Source organism: Melanaphis sacchari, unplaced genomic scaffold, assembly GCF_002803265.2.
Source record: "Melanaphis sacchari strain LSU unplaced genomic scaffold, SCAv2.0 Contig0_pilon_pilon, whole genome shotgun sequence".
Taxonomy (NCBI): Eukaryota; Metazoa; Arthropoda; class Insecta; order Hemiptera; family Aphididae; genus Melanaphis; species Melanaphis sacchari.
The window spans coordinates 17,059,803-17,083,685 of NW_020270366.1; the positions used below are offsets into that span (position 1 = coordinate 17,059,803).

General features: G+C 28.3%; 1 protein-coding gene across 1 annotated transcript in view; it reads right to left on the reverse strand.

The window, feature by feature from the left end:
* Positions 1-4,407: 4,407 nt before the first annotated feature.
* LOC112596282 (serine/threonine-protein kinase S6KL) overlaps positions 4,408-23,883 on the reverse strand; it is a 53,084-nt gene continuing 33,608 nt past the window's right edge. Inside the window, exons 8-9 of the mRNA XM_025341911.1 lie at positions 4,663-4,840; positions 4,408-4,597 (exon numbers count right to left, since the gene is read on the reverse strand). Of these exons, the coding sequence (XP_025197696.1) occupies positions 4,506-4,597; positions 4,663-4,840 (270 nt within the window). The 3' untranslated portion in view covers positions 4,408-4,505. The remainder of the gene's footprint in view (positions 4,598-4,662; positions 4,841-23,883) is intronic.

A 23,883-nucleotide genomic window follows, 5' to 3' on the forward strand; every position in this document is an offset into this window, starting at 1 on the left:
GGGGTTTTAATGTTCAATTTTAACGTAATTTTCGCACTTTTAAATATCACAATGGACAACCGAGCACTATTAATTGTTCAGTGTTATACGTCAATAAAAACTTTATAGTTAACATAACATGTTATTAATTACCTATGAGTTGGTACCCTCCATAATAGGCATAATAGGTTCTATTTTGTAAAGTTAAAAAATATTATTTGAGCAATATTTTTTTTTTAGTAAATCTCAAATTTTATTTATATTTAAATTAAACTTTTTAGTTAAGATACTTTTGTAATTAAAGCTAAAGAACCTTGTACACGGAGACTAAATTTTTTTTAATAAGATGAATGCAGCTTCTATATTTTATACACTGTGGTTTGTAAAAGTATAAGACACCCATTTGATCATTGATCGTAAAAGAAATATTAAAATATTTATTAGCTTGGATTTTTTAAATATTTCAAAAAAGGTCCATGAATTAATAATTTTAGGGCATTCTCCAAGTGATTTATTATAAATAGAGACTACAAGTAGTTTTAGGGCGTCTTAACATCCACCAATGTATATTTAAAATAGTAAACAAGTAATTATAGTAGCAACATATAATGTCGAAATTGCTTATATTAATTATATTATTTTAATAATTAAAACCTCATCAGTCATCATAGTGTAATACAGTACGATTCAAAACAAATTAATGATTTTTACGAAATTAATTTTGTATTTTATAAGATTTAAATGAATATTTAATACATATAATAATAAATTAACTAAAAATTTTTAACATCTATGATAATCTTAGATTTATATTTAATTTTTATTTCAATATGTGTCAAGTTTGAAGTCGTAATAATTGCTTAGGTGGCTACTAGTTGCGTCCCTCAGTAAAAATTTCTCCCCAATTGCGGCCCGAGTTTTTTTTGGATGACATATGAATTGCGGCCTGAAATTTAAAATTAAATTAATTGAAATAGGTATGTAAGTTAAAATTAAAAATGCTTCATTTTCCTTCACATTTTTGTACAGGCTTAGGATTGTCTGTAGAATCAGTAGATACTGCAGGTAGGTTAAAATTGATGTTTAGTTTTTTTTTTAAATTTTGACACTGGAAAATCTATCGATTACAAATAAAGTGTGATTTTTTCACTCAAAATTTTATTCTACATAATAAATAAATTAAAACAGAAAAGTGACGGAACGTTCTTAGCGTTAGTAAAGCGACGACTAAGGAGTACCTACTTATTGGTATCTACATTATACGATTATATTTTATCAGTCAAGATTAAATTACCTAGAATTAAAAAACCCGGGCCGCAATTCGTCTGTATCCAAAATAAACTCGGGCCGCAATTCGGATATTTTCAGGACGCAACTAGTATGCAGCCAATTGCTCAGTGACCTCGAACAACCAACATTTTTTTAAGCTATTAGATTAAAATATTGTTGTTGTTATGGAATATGTTAAATAATAGTCTAGAATATTTAATACATTCCGGCCTACGACAATCTGACACGTCTGAGTGCTATATTTGTGGTTACTAGTTATTAGATATATTAGGTATTCGGAGAATGACATGCTTTTGTACTTCAGTATGGTATCTTATTAAAACGTGGGGTTAAGATACGAGCTAAAAATAACTTTTGGTACCTAAACTCGTCATACGCTGCCGCCAATGACAAACCTAAACTTGTTTTAACTAATTTTTTTATAGACGTGAGCCGATTATGATCATTACCATTATTATATGTCGATAAAGATAGACGAGTTGTTGACAATAAAGAGCTAAATTGTGAGCAAGAACGGTAGAAATTTACGATAGGAGCAACCAAACCGGAATCGTTCATTCGGCCTAAATGATAATATACCTATCCGAGATGTTGAACTCTAGCCAAGTGCACTTTGTACCTTGTGGATAGAATTATAAAGACAGCCTAGGTCAAGGACATCGTTTCTTACAATATTTAATTGCCGTCTCGAGTGCACTTAATGTTATATCAGGCGGCAGGCGTCTAGATGTGCTTATAGTTACTGGAATATCACACTGTTATAATATATCTGAAGCGATCATCAGTTCACTCATGATAAGCTACAACATACGGAGACTTCAACAGCTAGCAAACGACTAACATGTCGATTTAGTTGTGAGTTCATAATTTATAGCCTATAGTCTATAGGCTATAACGAATAGGTTCTACATAATTGTGAATAGGTAAGCTTTACGAAGTCACGGCGTCACGAGATATAATAAGTATACAGATTATCGTTGTCAATGATTAAAGTATGTCCGAAAAAAAATATACCTAATAAATGCGTATCATTGTGTTCATTATGTACTTGCATTAATAAACTGAAAATACCATGCTATAAAAATAAATAATATTATCTGCCTATGTAACATTGTATCATGTATGTCCGAAAAATCTAAAATCAATTCTGTTTCATCAGATCATAAAATCTAATTGTATATAATATGAACCATGACGTTTGAAATATAAAATGTCATTTGTTTTTTAAACAGAGGTGATTAATACGTACTAGTACTATACGAAATTATTTTTAATTTAATTTGTATTTATATTTTATAAATTATAATAATTATAAAAAATTATGACTTATAAGTTATGAATGAGATTAGGATATCATAATGTTTACGATTTTGTATGTTTATTTGTTTATGTATGCTATTTTAAGTACATTTAACTAATAATTATGTTTAATAATCAAATCATCATAATTCGTAATAATAATTATTGAATATACTTTACAGTTTGCATAAATTGATATTAATTTTTTAAACTCTTACTTTAAAATACCTATAAAAATTAAATACATTTTGTAATCAGTTTTCAATGCATATTTAACTATTTTTATTGGATAAGCGCATAGTGTATTGCGAACATGTTCAATGGAGTCTATTATTTACTCGAAGAATTCATAGTTTAAAAAAAATAATTTAATTTTAGTAATTTTAGTGCATAAACATCCTAATCCTAATACCTAATACATTTTTTTTTTTTTTTGATTTGGTATCTTAATATTATATAGTCGGTAAAATGTGTCAGAAAATTATATTTTTAGTACCAAACTGTTCTATACACTGGTTCATTAGTTATCACTAACATCAGGATTTTCAATTTATTAAGTTTATAATTTAGTGCTTACTGTTTTCACATATTTAGAATTTTAACTAATAAAATTAACTTTTATAACTTAAGTTTAATTTTTAGTATTATTAAATGTCTGTAGATACCTTCCTGAAAGTTTCATTGTCCAATCTTTCTATAGCTCACTTTCTTTGTTCATACAAGTTTATTATACTATACATCATAAATATAATGCATCACTGCATCGTACACTATCAGATTTAAATAATTAACAATGTGTTCCACTTATATCTTCTCCTCAAGTTGACCTAATTCGATTAATTAGAGCTTATTTGATATAGTAAAAGTTCTAAGTATAATATACTTCCATATTACCTTCGATTTGTTCAATATCAAAGTCTTGGATACAAATTAGCTAAAAATACACTAGTGTGATTTTAAACAATTTAAAGAATGTATTGTTATGTAGAACATACGAATAATTGTATTTAATTACGTTCATATTATTATGGTAATATAATATTTAGATATTATAACTATTTTATTTATCCGATGAATGTCGGTTTGCCTTGGGTGGATAAATTTATTGAGATGACATTCAAGTTTGACCTAAATTGGTTAAATACATCTCGCTGTTTTGTATGGTGATTTATTAGCCTATTAAGCTGGATATTTTTAAATTTTTTATACCTTAAATGTTTTTTATAAATATTTTTAGCTGCGCTTTTAACATTGTCTAAAATCGAGGAGTTAAAAAAATATGAACTAGTTGAAACTAATTGTGGGCATTTGACTGACATTTTATGAGTATCATATGTTTAGACCACACAAATAACTGAACATTTGGTTGTTTTATTTTCCATATTATCCAATTGTGAGAACAAGCACTCGGTATAAATAAACATTAATTTGATTTTTTTTTTTAATTATACGATGGATATCGATTAATATTTCACTGCTATATGAATAATAACAAAATTAATAAATATTTCAACGATATAATATAAATATTATAGTATATAAAAATTTTGTAAATGTGATGATTTGTTCATAATATCTGAGAATGGAGACAATAAAATATGATAAAATTATCATAAAAGGCATTACTATAGTCTATAGTTGCTTGATAAGACCTATTCCAATAAAAATATTAAATTATATTAGAAAAAGATTTTTTGAATTAAAGCTTATGTATATAATGTCTATTTTTAATAAAATTAAAAAACAAAACAAATAATAAAAAATGTAAACGCATATATTTATATCACCTTTGGTACTTCATCAAATATCTGTTTTTGCGTGTAATAAAATAAAAACGATATTTAACATGGCCTTCTTTAAAATAAAGTTTTAATTATTTAATTAAATAAATCATATATTTTAATAGTTAATACACTGTTTATAATGGATCACATAAACTAGTCATCAAATTCTTCGAAATGAGATAACGATTGATTGTTTTTTGTTGTTTTTCCAAGCAATTTTTTTAATAACTCGTTTGGTTTATGCTAGAAATAAATTAAATAATTTTATTATCTAATATCAAATAAAAAATTTAAAAACAATACAAACCTTTTTTTAACGTTATGTCTGAGAAATTAAAATTATGAAAAAATGATTGGACTTTAATTTGACGAAATGATTTTAGTCGGTTTTGTTGATTTGTTTCCATCAGTTTTAATACCAAATCAGTAGCACCTTTACTAACATTTTCCAACATGTTATTGATTTCATCGTGTGACTTTGGCGGATACTGAAAACAAAACATTAATTAATGAACATCCGTTATTTGAGCCATAATGAAATAATGAATTGCATGACTATCCACAATAGTAATATAATACGGCCTTGTTAAATAGAATAAAAAAAAAAGTAAAGAGGAAAACATTAAAACAGCCAAAATTACATTACACTTATACAAGTACTTTTATACAGGGTTTTAGTGTAATTATTATGTGCAAACTAAAATATATAATATATAAATGTGAAATTCCGTTAATTAAATTAAATTATTTTTTTACAAGATAGTAATCTTATACTTAATAATAATAATAAATAAAAGAACTGTTGAATTTTAAGAAACAAATATTATAAATTCTAGAAAATCAATAAAATGTAATGAATTTTATAGTTTAATATTAAGCATTTATTTAGGTACATTAAGCCGAATATTTATGGTTATCAATTTATTATTCAAATGAAATATTTCATATTTCAAGGTATACCTAATGTACTGAGGAACTTTGGCGGCTATCCGGCAGTAAATAATATAACTTTTTCAAATTAGTATAATAATCAGAATAGCGGTTAAGTAAATAATTTAAAATAGTAAGTAGGTATATATTTTTCTCAAAATGAATGTGTTATCTAAAATTTACATTGCCATCCTATCTTATAAAAATAAAATTCTTATTATCATACAAATGTCGAAAACTTTATTTTATATTTTTACATAATATATACAGTTCTGAACAAAGTTTATTTTATATTAAAAAAAACCACATACATAATAACTGTATTAAGAAGTATATTGATTTTTATTTTCTCTTGCTTCACATATTATATGAAATATAATATTATATTAGCTTATAAACAAAAAATTAAAAGTTTTTAATAATGTTGTGGTTATCTCATAGCCACAAAATACAATTGTCGGTAACGTTTTATGCTGCATGCATAATTGTTAATATAAAAAATGTGCTTAAAAGTTTTTACACATAATAAGTTACAAAAAAGTATGTAGAGCTTTAGGTTATTAATAAATTTCATATATTATAATGTATAAATGTTAATTATTAAGTAATAAATGTATTATTAGAGTACCTATAAGTATCAGAGAAACCCATTTATATTAAATTTGTAATAAATTATTCATGAAATTAATTTTAAAACAATAAGCTTTGGATAAAAACATCATTTTGGTTCAAAAGTCAAAATATAAAGATAATCAATATTTATTATCATAGAATACATAAAATAGGTGTGATAATGTTTTTTTTTTAACAAAAATATAATATTATTATCCGGTATTTATAAGAGATGCATCTTAGTAAAAGATCATAGTGGTTCATATACAAAAAACCTAGAATTTGCGTGCAAAAATTTGCGATGATAATATGGACTAAGTAAGCATCGTAAAATAGATTTGAAAACGAGTCGTACATTCCGTTTTTATTGCGTCTAGAAGACAGAAACAAAGAAATGACGCAATCGACACAAGGGAAATATAAAGATGATCTGAAACGAGAGACGAAGCTGAATGATTGTTTTTTGACTTTGAGTAAATGATAGGTTATCAGTCATAATTGCGTTATTTTTATATTCCATGTGAAAAAAGATGCGTGCCTATATATACTCCTATCATAGTTTCAAGGTTGAATTCGAATTTCGAGCAAGCGTGTATACAGACTGTATGCTCGCACGCACACTCGATGGTGATGATGGTACAAACAGCGATTGCGATCTCCCATATTATAACCTTCGAAAATTATATAATAATACAGCGATTTTACGTAGGAAAAGAACAAAATAAATTAGGAAAAACGGTTTTATGGCGCGTAATCACATTGATTAAAAATCAAGTATAAATTGCATACATTATTATTAACTAAACGTATTCGACTGCGTCTACCTAAATACACGCCATTAAATCCATTTACTCTTCGTTAACCGTAAAACGATATAAATATTTAATTTTTACAACGTAATATCGAAGCGAATTGCATTTATAAGATGTAGAACTGTTGTGGTAGAATATAATATATCGTATTACATAGATCTAGGATAAAATATATAACTAGATGTAAGGTATCTATTGCATATTACATCACACGTGCATAATGCACTGGTGTGTAATTATTAATATTATAACTATTATCGTAACGTGATGAAGCAATAATTTGTAATAATTTATGTCACAACTCGATTATGATTTTGAAAATCTGTCAATATTTTATATGAGTATTTACGCACATATTATTATACATATTTTTGACCAATTTACATAATTGGACATTATTTTGAGGTACATTTTAACGATATTTACTAATTTGTTGTGATTAATTTAAATTATATAATAATAATTTTACCGAAACGTAATGCGATGATCAATGCTAAAAATGTTAGTATGTGTTGCCGGAGATATTTATAGGAGCCCATCCTTTAAAACAATTGAAAACTATGGTGCAAGACGATGTGTATACTAAATATTTGATGTTAAACTAACCACCAAAATCTCAATGGAATTACCCAAAACAGTACAACACTACCTGTATTCACCAGATGTATGCATTGCACAGAGGTTTTATACTTAAGCATAAACCATATTAAATTTGCCACTAGTTATTATAATAATCATACGTTTGTCTTAAAATATCTATAAATAATATATAGGTAAATAATGAAAATGATACATTTCGAGTATAATACACAAATTATATATTATTTTTGATTTAAAATTTAAACAGCACATAAAATAAAAGTATATATATAATATATGAAATATTATTATATAGTTCACGTATCCATACTTATTTTAATACAGATCATATAATGAGAAAATGGGATAAATACCCAACAGTATCCACTTCAGTCTGCTGAGGACAAATCGGTGTATTTAGTCACAAAAATTTCGGGGTCGGGTACAAAATAGTAATTTATTTAAAAATACGTAGGTACCACCAATGGTGGCGTAAGGGTAATAAAAAGTGGCTCAAATTACCATCATATAATATATATATACTACGACAAAAGGGTCGAATGCGGTGCACAAATTACGGCTCATACGTCTTTTCGTTTACCTACATAGTATATACACAAGTCGTGAAAATTGCACATGAAATTAGTATACATAGGTCAAAGGCAATGATCGGGAGTAGTACTTTATTTGTACACACATGAAGTAAAATACTAAAACGCGCTAGAAATAAAATTTACAGTTAGCGGCTTAACTTAGCGAAAATTATACCCTTATGATTTATTACAAATGACAAATATTAACACGTTGATAGACAATTTATTTCGATATTTTTCTACAAAATTGTCAAAAAAATGTCACTTTTTCATTGCTGCTATGACATTAATTTTTTTAATACTGTTATGTATGGTTTTAATGTCCCAATAAATCAAAGGTATAAAATACGTATGTCAAAAATTTCATATTACTGCTTTAGCAGTAATGTCATAAAAATGAATTTAAAATGAATAATACGGTTTATATTTTTAATTAAAGTACTTATTATGAAGTTTTAAATAAACTAAAAAATAAAAACACGTTATTTAAATGTAAGTATGTAAATTAGATATTATTAAAAAATAAATTATCTACTTATTTTTTGTCTTTGAAAAATCTTCAAAGCTTTTTCCTAAACATAGAGGAACTGTACAACTTTTGCACTTAAACGATGTTTATTTTTTTAAATTTCTTTTAAAACACGCAAAACAGTTTTTGAAATATTTTTTTCTTTTGTAGTTAGTTGGGAGTGGAATATTTTCTTAAAATTGTAAGTTAGTTATTTCATTTGTAATGGATGTTCTTGGTTTTTGTTGTTCACTAGCTGCATTTAATGGAATTTGAAATTAGATATAAATAAGTATATTATTTATAAAAAATATTTTGAGTACCAACTTGTGATGACCAAAAATGAAGCAAAACTTTTTTGTATCATTCCGCAGATTTTCTAAGATAGGTATAGCAGCTAATATTTTTGTCAGAAAGATCAACACCACTCATAAATCCATTTATATTTGACGATTTCTGGGGATTTTAGTTTTTGTTGACTGTATTTATTTTTAGGTATAATAATTAAATTGGAATTGATATCTGAATCGTCATAATTATATATTAATTCATCGGATAAATATTGTACAATTAATTTTTTATGTCACGACATTTTGAACGTATTTTGCAATATAATAGGAAAAACAAATCTTTCGAAGAAGTCGCATAACACACTCTAATTGTCTGTATCGTATATAATATGTTTGAATGTTTTCTCGTTATTATCTGCCATACTGTTGCTTATAGGATGTTTACCTTATTCTCCAATATGTAAAAAAATTTAGCATTATTAAAAATAGAATATTATAAACCATCTAGTTTTATTATTTATTTATTTTTTATTTGACTAAAATTGACAATGCTTAATGTCTCCCTGTGATTAACTAGATCAAAACAATCTTCTTTTTCATATGAGACCATATAGAAAATATAACTTCTATAGTAGTAAATAGAAATATTGGCCTACTGTTCATCAACATGTTAAATTAAAGATACTTTTTTTTATTTATTACCTATTCATAGGACAGCCATTAATTAAAAAAAAAAAATAAAAATAAATGTTGAACAATTCACAAATTTTCACATTCAGTTCAGTCACTTAAAGATGTGTATATATATTTTTTAGTTTTTTATAGAAAATACAATAAGACATGCATGATGAAATACACGAATCAAGCTTGCCCTTTGAAAACTCGAGAAAATAGTGATACTCAATAGACAATAAGTGAACTAGCCAAGAAAGTTTTAAAAAGAGTAAAGTGAAAAAAGTAGTGCGTTATACTGAAAAAAAATTATTAGTAGCGAAACCTAATTAATTTTTAAATTTTTTTTGGAGGAGGGTAAGTATAGCTGTAGCGTTTAAGTGCTACAAAGAAAAAAAGAGTACAACATTCGACCATTAGATTCATAAACACACATGTTATAACATATTATATACTAATATATTGCTGAGAATGCATGTACATTGTACTTGTATACACATAAAATATATTTTATTTAAATACCTATCACCTACGTTATTTTTCGGGGCAAATCCCGGATAATATTCGGGCGCTATATTATTTACAATAGAAGATAAAAAAATAATTATCTTATATATTTGTGTATACATCGTTAATGACTGGAAAACCGATTTTTACAAATAATCACAAAACATGAAAGCGTTTCGTAATTTAACTTTTAATATTTTTGAAAAAAGCATGCAAAAATAATAAAACTAAACAATGCTGTACAACAAAATACACCATGTACATTGCACAACGTCCATCATCGATGTTAATTTAATTTAATCTCATACATACACATATATATATATATTTCAGTATTTCTCATGTACAGTATATATACACGTGAACATTGGGCGCTGGTATATGTATGTATAGTTTTTCTCGTATTTTCGCAGTCATTTTTCATTCGTTGCCATAAATCATTTCGACGTATTATATACATACATAATAAAAGCTTGCTCGGCGGTCGCAAGCATCAAAGATCCCGTGGTGGTGGGTGGAGGGCGTGATGGGCGAGAGGGAGGAAAGTGGTGTTTTGTTATTCAAGATAAAATAAAAAATAAACTTTTTCCGCCCCGACCAACTCATCCCGTTATATTTGACGGAGATTTATAAAAACAACGATATGCGTATACGCTGTATAGTATATAGACTTAGGCGCGTTCTATACGTAACACACATAATATTATACATATACCGAGAGGGCTGTTGACCCAGCTCGGTTGATATATATATATATATATATATATTTGTTCCTTTCTTTCTTTCTTTTCGCCCCGCTCTTGTCTCCCACCATTTTTCATCATTCCTTCCTTCCGCTCCTTTTCGAGGACATAACGAGGTCAAGCCTGTCAAAGTACTTGGCTCGTGTGCGTATGTGTGCGCACGCGCGAGAGAGAGTGTCTATAATATACATACAAATAAATAATAACCGCATTATAAAACATAACGGAATATTCTCCCGACTCTCACACACACATATACACATCATTTATAACCATTTTTCGCGTGTACCTACCTACATTATACATATATATATATATATATATATATATATATATAGATATACAATACATAACACGCGCACAACAGTAATCCACCAGCGGCAGGTCTCGGGCTCCGGCTTGATGGCGGGTGGCCGCGAAACGCTGCGCACAATAGCTTTAGCTGGCAACGGGTACCTCTATAATATTATGATATGTTTGGTGAAAAAAATAAAGGCGCCAGCGTATGGTTCTTATTATTGTACCGACGTTGAAGACTGCAGACCCGGTTTCCTTTCCTTTGACACACATTTCACACGCGGGCTTGATGTTTATACACTTGTGTACAGTATAATATAATGATAATGACGTGTGCAAGCAAAACAAAGCGACTACGCTGAATATTTGCAAACACGAAAAACCGGAATAAGCTATTACAATTTTTAATTTTCTTTTTTTTAACGTCGATCATAACATTGCCTAAACGTATTATACTAGTAAGAGGCACCCTACGCCGACAACACGGCGGTGTTCCTATAGCGTGTTAGTAAGCGACAATAAATATATTAAAATACCTTTCCTTGTGCGATAACGTATTTTTTCGATTTGTTTTTTTTTTTTTTTTTACATATTGTAAGCGAATAGAACTGAGGAACGTTAATATTGGTTGTACAACGTGGACGTTTAATTGACATGAACCATTATTATTATTTATATGTAACCTACTATAGAGGCTATACAGCTGTGGACAGATGGTATTCGTATAGTCATCATAACAAGTTTTAGTATTAAGGAGACATTACAATTGTGGATAACTTATTTCAAAATATAAAAAAAATGTATGGGTGTATATAATTGTATGTACCTACCTACATTTGTCTAAAATATTTTACAATTGTACGTAAACCATTTTTGAACAAAAATATAAAAATGACAAAAGCTGCAAGAATTCATTTGCAATTCAGGTGGATATTTATAACTTACAAGATACAAATTAAAATTAATGGTAAATAAAAAAGATTTTAAAATCTTAGTAATGTTAGGATTTTTTTTTTTTTTTTTGAGGTTTTAACGTAGGTACCCTTAATTTGAAAATTTAATTTGGTATACACTTGTAGTTTATCCAAACGTATACATGTATAATACAGGATTTAGGGAGTATAGACTTATTCATAAAATTAAATATAGCTGATACCTCTGTGCACTATCATAAGTGTGCAGCACCAACCCGCACACATCCGGCCGTCAGTCGTTTGACTGTTATTTGCTATGATATTTACCAGTCGTTTCTGTCATCTGTCTAAAATACAGTATTTGTATAATATGAATGTCTACATTAACGCACAATATTTTATATATTATGTACAGTGTGATTCACCAAGCATATGCTCACTTCCATTTTAGATTCTGAGGGGAAAGATAAATGTATTTTTATTTAATAATAAATGTATTCGAATTCTGATTTTTGCAATTTTTAAATATACTTTAAGACCATATTTTCAAATTCTTGAGATTTTTTTACTATTTCATGAATGATTTATAGTAATACAAATTTCTGTTTTTTTTTTTCTCAAATGGAAACCTCGCCCTATTTTTTAGTGTAATTTAAGATTATTCATATATTTATATTTTAAATTTTGATGTATCTAATTCAACAAAAGTTCAAATTAGTAGTTTTTTTAATTATTAGAATGTTTATATAAAAGAACTAATTATATACTTAAAAATTAAAAATAGTTTTATAAGAATATAAAATTGATGTGATATTGAATCTAGTATTTATAAGCCTTTGATTGTTTTTATAAATTATAATTTTTGATAGATGTATATAATTAACTACAATTTTAAAATGACTATAGCATCTACATCTTCCAAACCTATTATCGTGGGCCAATTATCCTTAATACTTACACAAAATTAAATAACTCAAAAACTATTCGTTTCAATTTTTATTTTGATACGTCTAAATTTTAAAAATATATCGTCTAAGAAGGAAGGGGGTTCTCTTTTGAACAACAAAAGTTTGTATTTCTACAAGGAAGTATTCTTAAATAATATGAGAAGTCTCAAGAATTTGAAAATATGGTTATTTAATATATAGTATTTAAAAATATCATAAATCAGATTTTGAATAACTTAGTTTTATTGAAGAAGAAAAAGAGGATGAGCATGGTTAGTGAATCAGTCTGTATATACATGTCGAAAATTATCCCACGGCGGCGACGATGGCAACAGTGGCGGCGACAGATACGAATCTGATACTAAAAGAAAACAAGGAAAATAGTATTTTATACTTATGACAGCGGATAGTGTTTCGTCCACGACGTAATCTACTTACAAAAGCAATGTGTATAGAACTCGAAATCGTGTTTACAACAATAATGCGTTACAATGTCACATACACGATACACGACATCATTGGGGTGAGAGTTGGGGGTAGAAATACTTTATACTGATCGGATAATAGATATAATAATATATATATATATATAGTGTATTTACCTATTAAAGACGAAAAAACACTCACGTTCAAGTGCAGCAGCTGTATAAGTACCTATACAATATGAAAACATAAGAGACTGCAATATCATACATATTATATAATATATATATACGTTTTAAATAATAATGTGTGACTGTCTAAGGCGTCCTTGCGTTATATACAGAGTGTATTTTGAAGATACAAAACATTTTTAATGCAATTTCAATGTCAAACTGTAACATATACTTGAAACACCATGTATACAAAGATGTAACTAGTCTCCGGAGGGTGGATTTGAATCGTTAAATCCTTCAGATTCACCCTGTAACACGTATAACGTTATATTTTATTATGCAACTATAGTGGTGGGTTTTATTTAATCTTCGTGGTGTAACGTCATACGTTGTCGTCTTTTTTCATACTGGCGATCAAATGCATATATACATTAAACTGAATACATCGTGACGTTTCAAAGTATAAAGTATTAAAAATTATTAATATTTACATTTCACATTGTCGTTTGAAAAAAAAAACCGTAATGTGTGTACGCGTATTATTAAAGTTAAGTGCAATATATTATGATAATAAGTACCCATTACCCATAATGTAATGGCCATTAAAGAGGACCGTTATTACTCTATTTTTTTTTTTTTTTTTTTACAACATCGATATCTACTTGGAGAAGAGACCACGAGCGTTTGCTATCGCCATTTCATTACTAAAAAAAATGCAATATCAACAGAAAATAATTTTAAATATTCGGGTAACGCTCCGGGTTCCTATATGCTATTACTTATAACACCTATTATACGTATCATAGACGCAAAATAAAATATATGAACGTGTACCATAATATATATATACATTAACGTCACACGGTATGCTGCAGAGGCGTTACTTAGACTTATCTAACCTATACGTAGCAGCGCGTAATTTAAATTATGCCTCACATAAATCGTTCAATGTATAACCGTACAAACGTATGTACCATTAAATACCTATATAAAAATGACCTTGTGCAAAGCGATCCGCCATGATGAGAACGGGATCCCTCCCATGCGAGTATATACCTATAAATAAAATACCTAATTCTGTATATGCACAATATATTATATACGTTCGCATATAATTTATATTATAATAGACATCGTAATGCTCGGTTTACCTGCAATACAAGTATAGGTAATAGGCATATACCGGTTTTCGATGCACGCTCTGCATTGGTCATCGTTGGCGATTTTTCCTATCAAAAGTTGGCGATCTGCATTCCCGGCAAGCCGGTAAGACGAAATGTTCTAACTAGCTGCAGTTGATGACCTCATGGGGTCCACGCAGAGCGCAAACTGCTATAGTGCAAGCAATAATAAGTGATCAACAGATATATTATTATTATTATTATTATAAGTCCGAGAAATGATAATATTCAATTATATAAGTATTGAGATGGTTTGAATGAGAATGAAGTCGAGGGAGCAGTAAGGAACGAGTTAAAAACCGATTGGCCACTAAGTTGTATTATGTGGTACATATTTTTCACAATTGTGGAATAGAATTTTTTACAGCACATATTACTAGTTGCAACTTATATATTTTTTTTGTTCGTACCTACACATAAATTAATAAAATATAAAATATACATTTTAAAATTTAAATATATTATTGATTGAAGAACTTTATTATTTTTTTCATAATTACACAGATTTATTGTAAGCACTTTTATTATAGGTAAATTAAAATTTAAAATTCTTGTCTATTTTTTTTTTTTAAATACTGTGGCAGTGGGTACACATGTTTTAAAATAATATACAATAAAATAATTGATGTAATATGTTATACATTTGCACCAAAATACTCGGATAATACCACGGATAACTTTAATATTATAAGTATGAATGTAAATTACAGATATATTTTAAAATGGTTAATATTAATCAAATCAGAACTCGAATATATGAAGAAAAAAAACTGGGGCACCATTCTGATTGGAACTTTTTTGTAGTTATCTTTCCGACGCAACTAGTGTGCAATCTCAAAAAATGTTTTTGCGAAATAAAAACTATAACATTAATTTTTGTTTGAAATTTTTTAGAAACATGCTTAGGTATGTTGACATCGTAGACTCCAAGTAAAACACGTGCATTTGACTCGCCTTCAATCCGAGAGTGTTTGTTTTTCAGTTATAAATACTCAGCAGGAAACACGAGTTCGTGCCTTTATCTCCACTGAAGGGTTTCAAAACACATGGTAGCTGTCAGCTAAAACTAAACACACATGGGTGTTGTCGAATGTCAGCTAAAAAGATTTTAAAGTTTTAGCCGACAAACACATGCTCAATAATATTGTTTTTTACTCACACTCGAACATCGAATAAAAGATTTCAAACCAATTTCATCGCATTTTCATGAAGACTACATAGTACAAATCATCATATATCTGTCACGAACAGCTCCGGACGTTGTACAGTGCATATATAGTGTACTTGCGAGCATATATGGCTATATGCCTATATAGATATAAAACTTGTGTTCGGTACAAATCCCGTTCGACATGTATATGGAATCCACTAGATTTTTAAAATCGAAAAAAACAATTCATGCGTTATAAATCCTAAGCTGTATATATACGTGGGTACTACGTGCGGTATTCGAGGTGACGCGTAAAGGTACATCTATACACATCTGTATACACATACACACAAAATTTCGCGCTAATTGATAAACGTGATCAAACTTTACACACGGAACGTTATTCGATTTAAAGCCCGTCCACATTACATTCGGACAAAATTGCTTGTACTCTGTTAAAACCTGGTTGGTTTTTGGAATGTGTCCAAACACTGAGACTTCCCGACCAAATTAGCTCGAGTTAGTTAAATCAATAGTAACGGTTTAGGAAAAAAGACTCTGTACGAGGAAAAAAAACTTTTGTCTCATCCTATATTGGCTATGAAAACGTATTAAAAAAAATATATTTAAAATAAAATAACATTAATATAGACTTTGCCCGCCGGATGTATAGTAAAATGTTTTTCCATAAATGTTAAAAACTTTAATTAACGTCGGAAGTAACATTAATAATATTTAGTTTGTAACGCGAGCAAATATAATTTAAGCAAACGTCATAATAATACTAAAAATATTAATATTTTTTTACGTTGGAAAAACTAAAATCTGTTTTACGACGGCTAATACAACAATGATTTAACCATAAAATTGGTTAATTTATATTAGCAATGATATTTAGTGTTTATATTAAAAGAAAAATACTTATTTTCCATCGATATTTGAATTCTGTTTGATAAAAAAATGGGTCACTGATGTTCCCAACGGACTACGCCCCTAAATTCGTGTTTGTTATCATTCAGCTATAACCACAACACAGGTAATCACTTAGACTTTAGAGGTATCGCTACCTCATTTTAACTATATGACCTTGAATTGATATACAGTTTTTAGTAGTATCAGAATACACATTTTGTAAACATTTTTAAACTTTTGATGGTGTATGCACAATACAAAAAACTTATTTTTTATTGTGACGCTAATTTATTTCTACACAAATTTAGATAGATGTATTTAAAAAAAAAGCAGTTAAAAAATTAGATTAAAAATTACATTAAGATGTTTTTTATTAATTACAAAACTGATAAAGTTACAGAAAGTTCAAATTAACGAAAAACCTAAAAATCTGTTTTTAGCATTTCTTAGTTTGCTTATTTTACACTATATTTATTCTTTCTTAAGCATACTTTTGAGAATTAGAGAGAATTCAAAATATAAGATTTAAAATAATTTAAGATAATAAAAATGATAAAATTAACAAGTTATTAATTAATTAATTTATATTTTGATATATTTATAGACACGAATGTTTATTAACGTTTGTTCTATAAATAAAATATATTGATTTAATAATTATAACTCAAGTATATTTACTCATTTTAATATTGTTAACTATTTATTAAAAAAAAAAAAAAAAAGGTTTTTAGCAGATTTCAACGTTTATAATTTGTCAATTTTATTATTAAAAAAAAAAATTATTCAAAAATTAGTAAAAATATCTACCCAAATTTATAGAAAAGAATTGGCGTAGCTATATAAAAAAAAAAGGTTATAAGCATTTAAAATTTTCTCAAAATGTCTATTTTAATACTTTTTTTTACCTTCAAAAAAACCTGATAATATGGTCTGAATATTCAATTCAAAGTCATCCATCTGAAATATTTATAGTAATACCTTTTAACAAAAATACACGGTATACCCGTGTGTAGGTAAGTATACTGTATTACTGTTATGTAATCTTGTTGTATTACAATGTATAAAATAAAAATTTTTTTCAATCCAGAAATGAATTGATAATAACATTTATTCATAGAATTCGAAAACAATATAGATCATTGTCGTTTGAAACATTGCTGTAAAAAATGTAGTTACTGACAAGTGTCGGTATAATAATAACTATATAATATTGTGTATGATTATTCTAACTTTGAAAACAACATAAAAAAAAAAAAATGATAGTAATAAACGTATGACTAATGAAGTGTCTTCCATACTATTGTAATATAATATAATTAAAAGATATAGATAAAAGTACAAAGATTAACAATATCGATTATTCGCTATATTATAAGGTATATATTGTTATTGTAAATTTATTGTGTAGTGTGCATATCATATGCGCTAAAAAGCATTTCTTCGTTGTGTATAATAAATTACCGTCAGTTAATTTGTAAGCGATATCGTTAACAAATTTGTGTCATTAGTGGAATTAAAAAAATTAAAAAAAACGGGAACTCGCGTCACTATAATATGGCAGGTACTTGTAATACATTTAAATGTTTGGTGAGAAAAACACGATGATTTGAGACGACTACGACGTGTTGTTGCGTAGTAAAAGCACTTTGGTAAAAGAGCCGTCGGGCACGGAAAGGTATATGATATATCTATTTAATACACACTCTATTACACTCGGCGTGTAATATAATATAATGCATTCTATACGTATTAAAATTATTGAAATTATCAAGAAAAAATCACGCCATCCGCCTCCTGCGCAAAAACGTATATTTCATGTTATATATATACGGTTATAAACCCGTTTATCGATAGAATGGCGACGAACGCTGCTCTGATTCCTCCGACTACATTATCGTACGATATAAAATAATAATAATAATCACAGAAATTGTACACGCAAAAAAGTCGGAGAGCTTTGCAGTGGATTCTTCTGACTGCAAATTACACCTATAATCAATATACCTAATGCGTATATTTTATATACTAGCTAAAATTTCCAGCTTTGCCAAAGTAGGATATAAATTGATTTTTATTGATTTCTATTCACCGATTTGTATGAAAATTAAGTTATCCTCCTTTTTATTCGCCTATGATTTTAAGCAAAGCAACTATGCATTTTTCCTTGAATTTCTATAATTTCTAATGCAAACAAAATTAATTAAACTTGATTAATTGATTACTGCTGGGTTATTTAAAAAACATAATAATTTAATTGGTTTTTTAAATTTAATGAACCAATCATAAGCCACTAAATCATGTTTAAGGAACAATTTGTTGATAACATCATCATTTGACAGCAAAACATATACATATCGCTAAAATAGGGATTTTTTATCATTTATATAAAATAAAATTGTCGCCGGTTGTAATCGTGATGACCTAGAGACGTATGTATACGAGTATATTTACACGCAAGCGTTGTCGTAATATTTATTAATTAATATCAAACGTGATTATCATATATAGGCACTACATACATCACAATTTATTTGTAGGTGCTGTATTAAAAAGGTATATATATAATATAGTGTACAATTATATTGCTGCGATGTATATTATTTAGCGTAGTGAATTAACGAGATAAGGTATATAAAGTATTAAATACACTTTTCTATATATTTTTTTTTTTTAAAGAAAACATTGGTGGGTGGTTATAATGAATGGTGAAAATACGAGTATAATATCCTAGCTATTTTGTATTATAATGTAGAGGCTATAAAATGAAGTGTTGTGTAAATCATAATATTACCACTATTAAAACCATTATATATATATCAATATAATACAAAATATATAAAATAAACATTTTGTTGTGTCTGCGTATTATTATAGAAATATTACCTACCTACCACTACCACTGGTATAGTCATAATAGGTACGAATTCTTACGTAGGCGTGCAAGGCATGCTAACGCACCGTTTGGGGAATAAATGTTTGTACTTAGGAAAATTATTTCAGTGGATGAATCATATGTGTAATTTACCATAACCAAAGTCCTATAGGGTATAAAACTATGGATTATCTATATGTATAATAAGTATATACAGACAATATGTATTATTATGATTTATGAAAATCAATTTTTCATCATCGAGCGGTTATGTAACTCGTTTTAATATGATAATAAGGTTGTCAAACCACTGAAATCACGGTTACGCTGTCAGAAATCTCCTAAAAAAAATTTACCAATTTTTGCTGGTCATACGGAGGAGTGAGTTTTGTACATAGAATAGGATCGGGAAGGAATGCACCACCTGCGTAAAACATCTGCGCGCACGCCTATGGCTACGATAATATTATAATAATGTGTCTGCTGGACGAGCGTGTTATTAAAATAATAATAATAATATTATATATCAGCGCGGCGATGACCACCATCACACGCTACACACGACACGCGGCGTGGTCGGTCAGCCAGGACCGGTAACGAACGAATCTCGGTGCAGTAAGTAATGAAAGAAAAAAAAAATGAAGAAAAAAGTCGCGCGGTCATCGACGGGGTCGATCGTGACATGCCGCGGGGATCATCGACCCATTGGAGACGGAGAGAGGAGAGCGCTACACGAACGAGAGAGCGAACGGGCGGACCGGCGGATGGAGCTGGTTTGATCGCGTTCGCACGACAAAACGGCGCGCAAGTTCAATGCTATTTTTACCATCGTTTATTATTTTTACGCACATATATAATATGAATATCGGCCTTACAGTACGGCAGGCGAGTATGTGCGTGAGTGTGTGTGTGTGTGTGTGTGTGTGTATGTGTGTGCCTGAGCCTGTGCCGTAAGAACAATATATATATATATATATATACCTAAGTATTATAACGATGACGACAACAACGGCACAGAACCGGTCGGCGGAGACGACGACGGCGGCGTCGGCGACAGTGTTTCCTCCCTCGTCCGACCACATGGCGGCGGCGCGGCGGTTTAGTGTGCATTCCGTTTTTTCAAAGGAGAGAAAAAAACTAATGATAAAAAGCGTTGCGACGATGGACGACGCCGCTGCGCACATGTGCTTCGTATATCCTACGACCGCCACCACCGCCACCACCATCTCGTCGTGGATCGACCCTCGTCAGTTCCGCCGCCACTGATGAAAAACGATTAATCTTGCCGTGACGGCGACCGCCTCCACCGTGTGTACGCATCGATAATACGGCGACGACGATGGCAACAGCGGGGGGAGACACGACGACACGACCGGCTAAGAATACCCAAATAACCCGTTCGCGCATAGTCCAAGTTTGCGTCCGTAAGAATAACAATAATATAATAAATAATAACGTTAATAATAATAATATGACGATAAAACTATAGATTCTCAGGACGGAGACGTAGACGACGCACGCGACATGCACGCGGTGGGTATTAATATTCCGAATTGCGGTGTACGACGCGTCCCGTCAATTATACGCGTCGGCGGCAGGGCGGATAAATCACGCACAGCTGGCTCTGGCTGGCCCGCCGCCGTCTCGTTGCACATACCACCGCGGTCGACCTTCTCGGAAAATCTGTCGTTGACGACGGTTTGCGGTTTGGGTCTGTAAATATAAGTCATGAGTATGGTGTATGCCGTGTCGGCGTACACATCACGAGAGTTGTGGCACCGTTCGAGATAACACACTTTATGTATATACCATGAGCAATTATTTTAACAGCAGACATCAGTTTTTGAGTCTTAAAACAGAAAAATAATTAACGATCTATACTGAGATAATAATAAGCGTATCTTTACTACAACGCTACGGTTTCAAACATGATATTACAACGCCGTTACAACAGTTTAGAGATTTACACAGATAATTATTGCATAGTTTGTACTGTTAAAAAGAACCAATCTTAACATTTTCCAAACACTCTGAATCTAATGATTTCGTTATACGCCGTAGTTAAATGTACTGAAGTCTTTTAATTTTCAAATTGAGATAAATACTGTGAAAATATTTTTAAATGTCTTCGACCGAGATTATGAAACGAATTACATAATAATAATAAGTTGTTGGGAAATAATAATTTACACTGCGCAAAATAAAATAATAGTAGTGTATACTAATAAGTAATAACAATAATATAACATAATCTTTAATAATTTTAATTTATACATATAGGTACTGGTGACTACGTTTAGATGATTAAAAAAAATGCCAAAATTTTGTTTATAATAACGTTGGAATGCAAACATGTTTTTGATTATTATGAATTACTTTTATAAAAAGTATATTAATAGTTCTAAAAACAAAATGTTATATTATTATAATATACTACTTAATATTTATACCTTAATTAAAAATAAAATCAACAGTCAACATTTTTAGTGTTAGTGATGAAAATTTGTTTTTGAAAATAATTATAAAAATTATACTTAAGTTGTTTTATTATAGTTATTATTCTTCCAATAATGTCAACTATCTTACACTTAACACTTTTATTTAAGTTTTGAAAATTCTTGTTTAAGAAAGAAATTAAACTGCAAGTGTTCAAATGTTATTAAAGTTGAACAACACATAGGTACCTACTTATTAGAAAATAAAAATAAATGCTTTTATGCGCAAATAAAACAAACATTTTTCTATACGAACTCTTACAACTTGAGCAGAAATAAAAATTGAAAAGTAATGTAATAATACAGCATTTTAAAATAAATATTTATCAAAAGACATGCGAGTTTATTTTTTTCCAAAAAACCATAAGCTATTGATCGAATTTATTTAAGTGGAAAGTAGAAAATATGCTAACTTTCAAATAAAATTTTTATAAAAACACAGTTTATACCCTTCACAAATATTAAGCCAGATTAAGGTCTGTCGTTCATAACAGACTAAGCATTTAAAATCTTCGTTTTTATAATTTTGAATGAGTATAGCATTACTGTGTAACATTTAATGTAATTTTGATCTACACCATACAACATTTTAATCTATTATTAAAATAGATAATTTTATTGCTAAAATATTTTATTTCATTAAACAGTATAATTTTAAAATTAATGTTTTTGATGTTTAATTAATTTTATTATTAATAATAAAAAATGGTAACTTATTAGTTAACTGAATTATCTGGTCATATTATAATATAAACATCAGGTTGTAACAAAAAATAGCTGAAAAATATAATTTACACTATATAATTACTAATAAATAATAATTAATAAGTAATAAATATTAACTATATAATATCTAAATTTAAAAACAATGATAAGAATAAAAGTTGTTACGTTGTTATTTACATTATATAGTCAGTTATTTTTCTGTTAAACATTTTATTATTAATGTATCTTTGTTATATACGTTAAAGTTGTATACATTATCATTTTTCAGATTAAAACCGATGTATTATTTATCTATCGTATTTATTTTATTAATGTTAGCTTTTACCTATTAACTACTAAAATTAATCTATAAATCAATCGTATTATCGGCTTAGCGATAATGTTACAAAACTACAAATAGAAAAGTCGTACATCTCTATAAATTATAATTATAAATTAAAATACATATTTTAATTAGTTGAAACTTTTATGATATGATAATCATTAATTTGTTCTATTTTAATTAGTACTACGCGTGTTATATTATTATAATTTATATTTCTATGAGGTCAGAAAGCAAAAAACAAACGTTTATGTTTTAATTAACAATTATAACGAACGAGTAGATTTGTTGATCTGGTGTATAAATAATAAATAGAACTAAACACAGGACTAATAGCCTTTTACATTTTGGGGTCTTAAGGTACATAAATAGGAACCACAATGTAATATTATGTAAATTATATGTGTTTATTTAACATATTTAAATACATATGATTAAATAATTTTTTTTCAACAAATAAAAACAGCTTCATTAATTTAAAAAAGCATATTTTGTAAATTTTAGTACTTCAATGTTTTTATATTTTATATTTATGGTTTTTTTTTTTTTTTTGAACTAGCAACACTATAGTATAGTTATAGTAGGAACTTTTAACATGAACGTATGTAATATGAAAATTTATTAAAAATAAAAACCGTAAGAGTTAAAATAGTCTTAGTTTAAAAGTGTTATTTAAAATGTTAATGAAATAAATACATTTTACACATTAAATGTTACTAAATAATATGACTGTTCATTAAAACAAAAGTATAATTAAAGCATATATGTTTTAAAAATAAAAAACTATTAATAGTAATTTCCATTTAAAAATGATATCATCGATAAAATAAATTACTTTACATAGTAAATAGATACTTATATATCTATACAAAC